This window comes from Hylaeus volcanicus, chromosome 3 (genome assembly GCF_026283585.1).
Source record: "Hylaeus volcanicus isolate JK05 chromosome 3, UHH_iyHylVolc1.0_haploid, whole genome shotgun sequence".
NCBI classification, from domain to species: Eukaryota; Metazoa; Arthropoda; class Insecta; order Hymenoptera; family Colletidae; genus Hylaeus; species Hylaeus volcanicus.
The window spans coordinates 31,302,004-31,311,602 of NC_071978.1; the positions used below are offsets into that span (position 1 = coordinate 31,302,004).

At 44.1% G+C, this 9,599-nt stretch overlaps 1 protein-coding gene across 5 annotated transcripts in view; it reads right to left on the reverse strand.

Annotated features, from left to right (window-relative positions):
* Window positions 1-293: 293 nt before the first annotated feature.
* The window catches only part of LOC128873693 (dipeptidase 1), a 43,609-nt gene continuing 34,303 nt past the window's right edge, over window positions 294-9,599 (reverse strand). For all 5 annotated transcript variants that reach the window (XM_054117443.1, XM_054117442.1, XM_054117441.1 and 2 more), the window contains 2 exons: window positions 4,669-4,804; window positions 294-2,310 (listed from right to left, as the gene is read on the reverse strand). In XM_054117443.1, the coding sequence (XP_053973418.1) occupies window positions 2,194-2,310; window positions 4,669-4,804 (253 nt within the window). In that variant the 3' untranslated portion in view covers window positions 294-2,193. The remainder of the gene's footprint in view (window positions 2,311-4,668; window positions 4,805-9,599) is intronic.

The window sequence follows — 9,599 nt, forward strand, 5'->3', positions numbered from 1 at the left end:
CCCATGACACTTTTGTTCGGTTACTTTGAACAGATTAGAAAGCCAAAACTTAATTATACTTTTACTTACGAGTACGTACCTCCTATTGCGCGTCTGGTTCGTGGCTATAAAAGATGACACTCGAAAGGGAATAGGCTGTTAAACGAATTACGATACTCGACGGAAAGAAATATTTACGAAGGAAAGACTCTTGTTTGGAAAACAGATCGGTATTTTACAGACGACGCCGACGCCAACGCCGACGCCGACGCGACGGTACCGCGTCGAAAAATAATTTCCGTTCGTTTGGTTTTAACTGGTTGCGGTGTTGCGTAAAGTTTTCCAGACTGCCCCGATTGATTTATTCGATTAGGTAATTCAGCCATTATCAAATCCGCGGAACGACAATCTAATCAAGCTCGGTCGAAATTTACAGCACGTATGATCCCGAATTGCCAATAAACCGGGCCGCGTTTACGATTTCAACGCGTGTGCTTTGCACTTGATTGGTTCCTACGCGCTGTGTGAATCGCCAACGAACGGGATGCCCTTTGTTACTTGTAAATTGGAGGATCGATGCGCTCAATTTACATCCACGGGTTTACTTGGCTGGCCTACGCCACGCCGCGCCGCGTCAGCCTTTCCCCGCACGTACGAACATCGACTTCCCGTTTCGATTCCGTTTTCCGTTAACCTTGCGTTAAGTCGTTTGCGGTTCGATATTATCGCATACCGGGATTTTTTTCTTTTTTGTTTTCCTAGTTTATGAACATTTATACAAGTACTCGTCCCATTTGTTTCCATGATGGAAAAGTTTTCGAGTTCGGTAATTGTCGCAAAGGAGCGAGGAGTGGAAATCGAAAGAAAACACAGGTAAATAGTTTCGATATAAGAACGACCGTAATTCGATTAGTCGTAAATTTTATTTAAAGTATCGGTAATGTTGGAAACGTTAGGATATATCGTATACCGCGAGGCTAACGCTCGTTGATATCGCGACTACTGGCACACGAATGGTCGTTACATTGTTTTATTCTTTAATTTTTTTCAAATTTTTTTAATCGAAACGTTAATAATGACGCAACATTCAGTACGTTTTCTCTTTTCATTTGTCCTTTGTTCGACAGGCGAATGCAATCATTAAAATGATGACTATATTAAAAGTTTGCTGTAAAAACATCGTTAAGAAAAGATATCGTTTGTGGTGCGTTTAAAATATTACGTATACGAGTCTTAAGGTGATGGTTACGATTAACGAAACGCGTACCAAACTTATCGAATCGCGAACGCGTGATATATGTAACTTGTATCAACGTCAACTTTGATCGAAGGGAGGCGCGGACGTAATGACCGATCTCTGGTAGACAGGCCAACACTGGGAGTTGTTGTTATACACATAGCAAAGAGTACTATGTATTTATATAGAAATAGTATTTACAGTATTTACCTATTTGTTTGTTTGTTTGTTTGTTTGTTTGTTTGTTTAGATAAAGTAGTTAGGTAAATTAGTGCGCGCACTCCACGCTAAAGATAGTTTTCTCGAGTAGGTGAGTAGTTAGTTAGCCCTGGAGCAAAGTACCGATCGGTCATACCGCCTGGGAAGCGAGGGTTGACGAAGAGAGTCGTGGGTGTTTGTAGTCGGTAGAAATCCGGCAGTACATTTCGGCCCGGGCCGAGTTTCAGTATTAAATACGTGACCCCGCTGCGAAACGAACGAGTCATTTTCTAGATTTTCCCCCTCCACGTAAAAAAAATGGTCTGGGTTAGGTCTGGGTTAGGTATTATATTATAATACTTATAATAGATTTATACGAATATATAATATAATTATTATTGACTAGAACAGTTTTGGTTCCAGCATCGACGAGGAAAATCGTCGATTGCAGATTAAACATCAAGTACTCTAAGTCCTTGGATGTTCAAACGAACGTGTTGGTCATCGAATCATCCCACTTTCGCAAACGTCCGAATCTCGCGTTATACGTTTCACCGAGATAGACATTGATCCGTTTCGCGAGTTGGGAGTTGTCGAAGAAAATCGAGTTTACCTATCTAATTACGTACGCGAACGAAAATCACGAGGTGACGCGATAAAAAGTGTCGAAGAGCGATGGTGACCGAATCCAAGTCGAATCGGTTCCAGAGAGAGTTTCGATTCCCCGGTGTCCATCGTTTCTCTTTCCATCTTTTCTCCGAGTCATTCTTTGGCGAGGATTACGGGGCCATCAGTTGTTTCACGCTGTAACGACAGTAATCTCGTCCGATTATGTCTTGGTGCGGAATTTCCTCCTCCAGAGGCTCGATCCCTTCGTCGGCCATATCGTCGCGAACCTGAGAACAGAAAAATTCGACTCTTGATTCGATTAACGAGAATGGGAGTTGGACGAGGCGTGCGGCAACCTTGCTCGATAGCTCGATACTTATTTTATCGTATAACCAAACGTTTACGAATACAATGACAAAGCCTTACTTCACCGTTCCATCGAACGTTGCGTCGCGTTCAAGTATCGCGTTTTTTCAGACTGTTGTTACGATTAACGAAATTCTCCGGTTAAAAGATACTTAGATCGAAAGAACGTTTCTCGAGAGAAATGGAAATCTTTCCTATCGGCGATTCGATATCCGCGGTCCAGAGGAAAAAGTCGATCAATTTTCACGGTGGTTCGAGTTCCTGAAAGCTCGGTCGACCGAGAGAAAGAAAGGGGGAGAAGGATACGCGAGAGGGTGGTCGAGCTCGTACGGTGCACATGGCGTCACGAATATTCTCGGGAAAAATCACGGTCTGCGATCGTTGGCCGAGGAGAAAAAGGGAATGCGGGATACGGGAGAGGGCTTGCGTAGCAGGAAAGCCGCCGGCCAGGGGAAAAAGTTCGCGGTGCACGTATTTCATGCGACCCTGCACAGCCGCCATCAATTTTCGGTAAGCCCATTAACCTTCCATAGCCATTACGATCCGGTCCAAGCTTTCGGCGCTAGGCGAACGCATAACCGATGTTCACAACTTTTTTCAAACACTTCTTTTTTCTAGTCTGTTTCGATGTTTATGCTCTTTAGATTGCATTTAGATCGGTTTCCTTTCTCGAACATCTTTTTCTTCGGGGAACACCACCTCATGTTCACCACCTGAGAAAAGGCTAATTTTTCCGAATTTTGTTCGACGTTTGAAATATTCCGTTAAATAAAATTACTTTAGCTACGCTACGGTAATCAAGAATCTATTCTCGTTAGATATAAATTCTAATTTTTGTCCGCGTCTGCGACGAACAACGTCGAAATTTAATTAGCCAGTTCCATCATCGTTTTACGTGGTGCGCGGCAGACTAGTCTATCGTTTTAACAATTACGAGATTTCTAACGAAGGCGAGGATAGGAATTAAAATCGCTCCAAGATTTGCCTCTGACGCTAGCATCGGAGTTGCCAAGCGGAGCGAAACGCGCAGGCGTGCCTCGGCTAAGATGTACTCCAAGTTTCGCTCAGTTTTTTAGAGCTATGAAATTGGGTGCACGCTCGCTGACCCGCACCGAGCGAACGTCGAACGCGCCGAGCTAAATTATCTATTGGTCGAGACGAATTTTCATCCCGAGAAAATAATTCGGCTCAACGTGTTCTACGCGCGTACCGTACGATTAGTCTTTCGATCGAGGGAACTCGATAAGCGAGTTACGCTTTTATCGTCGATCTTTCTAGGTAGGCGAGTAATTATTTAATCCATCGATTTTAAAAAGAAAAACAATTCTCTTAACGCGATTATACATTTATTTCACGTATTAATAGGTTTTTCGAGCAAAGGATACCTATGTACGTTCGAGTCGTTAACGTTACGTAAACCAAGTGCTCGAAGCGACGACTAGAAGCATAAATTACGTTGTTACGATACATTATATTATCTACGTACATTTCCGTTACTTTCACGTGTCATCGAATCCAGTTTTGCGGGCACCGTTATGTTGCATCTCCGAGCCACGATTAAATTATCGTTGTAATTTCAACGATGGGCATGTCGAGGGTCGTCAAACACCCCCGACGCTATTTGTACGTGCAATTCCGCTCGTTACGACCGACTCGGTGTAATTCGAGTAATATCTCGTTAAAGCACATTCGGATGCAGTTGTCCTCGCGGCAGTGTCTGTTTTTGATTTTGCTGCCAAATTGATATTTTACGAGGGGTTAAAGATTGAAAATGGTTGAAACGGAGCGGCCCGGGCATAGCGCGGCGATTTATTCGTTTTCTCCTCGAATCTAGAAGATGGCACGCAATTATCGATTACGATTCGCGTGTAAAATAAAATAAATATCCTTTCGAATTGAAAGTAGAATGGTACAGGGATACGTTTCACAGGCGTTGGGCTGTCATGATGGAAAAGGAACGATGCGATCGCGATGGTTCGAGTAAGGTGGTGGGTCGAGCCCGAGCCAGCTGGTTCTGGGATTGGCAAAAGTCCAAGGGAACCAAAATCGTCGGCGTGTGTACACACGCGGTCCAACCGTCTCCATCGACGGATTCATGATTTGTGCGCTTTATTAAATCTGATATCGGTTGACTCGGCTAACCCTCGGTGCCCGGCCATCGGTTATTTCGATTCGGAAACGAATAAAGACCGTTATTTCGGTCTCTCCGCTTTCATCAAGTACCGGTCACGGAAACTAAACAATAAGAATAGGGAGCGACTTGATCGAAAATAATTCACCTTCTCCACGGTCTTGAACACGCGGATCAGATTGAGACCAGCCAACTTCTGAATGTCTTTCTCCGACCATCCGCGCGCTAGTAGCTCCGCGAAAAGCTCCGGGTATTTGCTGACGTCTTCCAGGCCCGTCGGTGTTCTGTAACAATCGGAACGTAGAGCGGTTTTACGCAAATATTTTTATTCCTTTTTTCGGCCTAACAGTTATCGGTACACCCTTTTACCGCGGCCGGTTTACCCTGCCGGATATCCCACTTGGCCACAAACCTACTTTTTGCACGCTGAAAAAATCCACAACCTGTTTACATAAATATTTCTAACAGTCTGTATGGAGAAAGGAAAAGGTTCGAGGATCAAGTCGATCAACTACGAATCCGCGTCAGGATCGGAACTGCTCGTAAAATTCGCAGAGGGAGGAATACAGCAGAGGGATCGTCGTCGACGTCGTTTCTATTTTTCGGTTCGAGATTAATTTGGCGAACGCAAAGTCGATGCGCGGTAACGAGCTTGTCGGGAGAAACAGCCGTGGATAAATGACGAGTCTCCTCGGGCGGTTTATCCCTCGTTACTTTAATTACTCTATAGCGAGATGGTAGCGGCGAGTTCTATTATGCAACAGACAGCTGGAGTCGTCGGTATGCGACTTTGCTTTTCAACAGTTGCGAACCGGGTTGCGATTCGAACGTGAAAATGTGCCACGAGGTCGAGTTCTTCGCGAACGTTTACCATACTACATATAACCATACCGTCCGAAAGTATGGATAAAGAGGAGACGAGAGCCATCAACGATCGTAGCTCGTTATTATAATATATTCGCTTTTGAATATTTTCCGCACACGATCGAATCGCACAGATATCCACGGCGAATTAAACGAATGACAACCGGTGAGGCGTTAAAAGGGATCAGTTTGAATTTCGACGTTCTCGTTAGGTGCGTCATAACGAGCGCCGCGCCGGCAGAAACGGACTGGCCGCACCGCGGCACCGGAATCGTTGAAAGCTACCCGCTGACAATGTCGAGCCAACAAGAGCGGTTGGAGACTTATTCATGCCGCGTCATATCGCGGCTGAAACTGGCAGTTATGCAGCTGTGTACTGTGTACAGAGAGATCGACCGTCTGTGGTCACGTGCGTTGTTCTAGTCTCGGAAATATCCAGATCGAGCGAGTTCGTCGTGGTCGTTACGCTCGATAATTGCGAACCGACGCCGACGCGACGCGACGCAACGATCCTTGAAACACTATTATCCAGAAAATATGAAAAACATCTAGCTTTCTCGTAAACTATTCTCGAGATATCTCTGATACGAAACGAAACAGAGATTAAGATCACTCGTCGAGTGACCCTGTATAGTTTCGCAGCTTTCTGCTTTTGTCCCAAACGATGGGAGTTCGGATTGGAACGAATAACAATTACGTGCACCACCTGGTTAACGGGGAAACGGTCAAGGAAGAAGGATATCGCTGGTGATAAAATATTGCCAGTGGAAAATTGGCTCGGCTAGATTTATCGTTGCCGTTCGACGCGCACTAGACCAAGTTGTTGCGCCACCGTTGGTTATCCGTGGTTCCGATTCGTGAAATTTTCGATTCACCCTACGGGATTCTCATCGAATTCGAGAGAGCACCATCCACGTCGACGAATCGGCTCCGATCTTTTCCTTTTCTTTCCTTTTCTTTTATTGCGTGTATCACCGATGCCACTCACCTCGAAACCAACAATACCGTTTAATCATTTTCAGCAACTGTTCTCGTCTATTCGTCGTGAAATTGTCGTACATTTTAATGGAATATCCGAGACTTTTATCCTTCTTTCCCGGTATACCGATGCTAATTACGGCCATTATAGAATCATCGAGCAGAATAATCGTTGGTAATTATCGGAGCAAATGCGACGATACGCGATCGCGTTTACCCGACTGTTTATCCCCCATTGGCAATGATTTGCTCGCAAATAGAAATTTAGTGAATGTTCGAATACGGAAGTGTGTCGTCACGCGAAAGGAATAGAGGTCGATCGCACGCGTTACTTTAATCTTTCTTTCGTTGACGATAAACTTTAACAATTTTAATCGCACTCGAACGTTTGTTATCGGTGTAGATCGGTGATCGACCATAGAAAAGAAGCTTTTTCGCCTACACGGAACTCGTATTTCCACGTTGTTTGCCCCTTCCTCTTTTCTTCTTATTTTTCCCGTATCGATGGAATCGAGACACACAGGGTCCAGGATACCCTCGCTCGTGCGAACGTACCTACCCGCTGTATGTACTCGACAGTGATTTATGGTAGCATACAAGTCGAACGGCGGGGAGGGAAGATGAAAAGGTTGTGTTACGAAATTTCCATAAAAATGTACCGTTGGGTTGAATGAAAAGCGAAAATAGAGCGCGGACTTGAAGGGAAACGCGTATAGAGCTCTTTCACTTTTCTTTCTTTTTTATTTATCTTTCGATGTATTTATAAGGATGACGCCAATTATGTATACACGTGTATATCTTTTTTTTGGTCTATCGATTTTATCGCTCGAGCATAATCGATGCATTATCGCGATATGATTATTTATACAGAATTATCCAAAGCCCCGTTCGAGCATTTCGGTATTGCAAATTTTAACATTCCCGAAGAACCTGCTGGTTAATACTACATGTACTGTATCGTGTCGGTGATATCGATTATCGTCAAATCTGTTCCACTCGAATTCTTATTTTATCTCCATCTATTTAAAGTCGATTCATTTCTTCATTCTATTTGAAGTGAATTGTATAGGAAAGAAATTGATTTTAGATTCGTAAGATGTTTAGATTGTTAGACTGTTACGTTTATCGTTACGTTTACCGAATTATGCTTTCGCGGAATTCAACATTTCCCTGTTTGTATCTGGCCGTGGCATGGGAACCAGTTACCATTTGTCCCAGTTTTTCAAATCTCGCTGCATGGTTCTAGGAAAGAATTTTCCTGAGGTTCCTTTCTGTACGGCTCGGTGAAATGTTTAATTTCAAGTCGCTTCCGCTATTACGAGCCATCCACGTCACGGTGTAAGTGGCGTAAACGTTGGTGAAAAGAAGGAATCGGGCATTGTTTTCATTCCGAAGCGAACATCCTCTCCAGATTCCTTTTCGTTGGCCGCAACGTCGTTGAAAGTGTTATCTCGCATTCTTTGTCGTCCCCTTGGACAATTAAATCACGAGCGTGGATTTCTAGCTTTACGGTTGCCAAGTTTATGGTCGAAAAGTTCGCGTGAGGGTAGAAACGAAACGTTGCGTTTTATTTTTAAAAAGACACCCTTGCGAATATAATATACCATTGGTCTGTTGAATAATCGTTTACAGTTTAATCGCTCGTTATCGCGTTATTATATCGATGAAATTCGAGGATACGATCTGAAATCTAATATCGATGTTGGTAGCACTTACTTGCCCACTTCGGCAGAAGAGGAGCTCGGACCTGATTAATTTCCCGATAAATATGCGAAAACGTCCGAAGCCTGTCGTATTCGCTCGATATCGCAATGATACCTCTTCTCTCACTTTCATTTTATTTTTTATTACTCCGACATGCGAATACGCGTCTCGATTTGCGTTCGCGTTCCATTTTTCAGTTATCTTTCCAGCTGTGCATCGCCACGTCCATGCGTGTTTTTCGCGCGGATTCGGAAAACCGAAAAACTTCTAACAGCTGCTGTTCGTTCTCTTTTTCTCTTTGTTTCGCGCCTTTTTTTCGACGCCGCACCGTGTCCGCTTAACAGCGTGCGCCGTGATTTTGGCCTCGGGCAGGTGTATGGTGTATGGTGTATGGTGTAACGTGTCGGGTGTCGGCCATTTTACAAATAGCATCGCACCGACATTCGTGTATTTCGATCGATTTTTCCAAGCTTTTGCGTCTCGGCGACTATTAAATTTTATTTAAACACTTTTTGTCAAAGAGTTACCAAATAAAACGAAACAATGTGATAATGGCTGACCGTGTCCGCGGAAAATCTATTTTCGGTGCTTTTCCAAATACTTGTGTTCTCCGCTGTTTCCGATACAATTCGTTCGAATAGAATTTCAAACGGAATGCTTCGATCTAACAATAAATTGTAACGATTCTCGAGGTACAGTTATCGCGTAACGACTACGCAACGATTAACCATTTTAGGATCTAACCACCCTGCAATTGCTATCCCTCGGATTTCGGTGATTTCGATGCGTGGAATACATTTATTTTTCCAAGTATCGTAAAAGTTTCTTAAATCGATCTGTATTCGACATTTTTCTAAATCGTGATAAATTTCTCGGAACCGTGTATCGATAGACTTGCATCGCGAAAGGACATCGAGTAGATAATTAACGTATCCAATAAGGAGCTGTACCAAGTACCTACTTGGATCTTTTCCGTTCGAGAGAACGAAACGGTGAGACGCGCGTCCACTATCCACGTGGAGAAGTTGAACGAGAGAATATCGAGAGCGTTCTATCGCTCGATTCTAGCCTCGTTGTACGTCGCCCTGTCGGTGAAACGGCCCGCGAATAAATTTCCTGCTCGATGGTCTTACAGCTATTTCGACGGAAATGCGCGCAATCTCCTCGAAGAAGACGCGGTCTGCGCTTTGAAAACGAGAAACGATCGTACGTCTCTCTTTCGTCGTATACGTTTTTATAGAGCGCTGATCAACGTTTCGAGCAAACATAAAAAACAACGCATGCTTTATGACCGTTACGCGGATGGATCTCGTAAATCGTGAGCAGTATAGAGAAAACCGAAACACCGCGCAAGGAGTTGCAACGTTTCGGTTCTTTTTAAGGGCCAGTCCACCGTGCGTTCGTTAAAGCTTGTTCATTTGTTTTGCGCCCGTGAAGCCAAGCGTCCTTTTTATGATTTATCGCCAAGCGAGAAGGAGGAAGAGAGAGAGAGAGAGAGAGAGAGAGAGAGAGAGAGAGAGAGAGAGAGAGAGA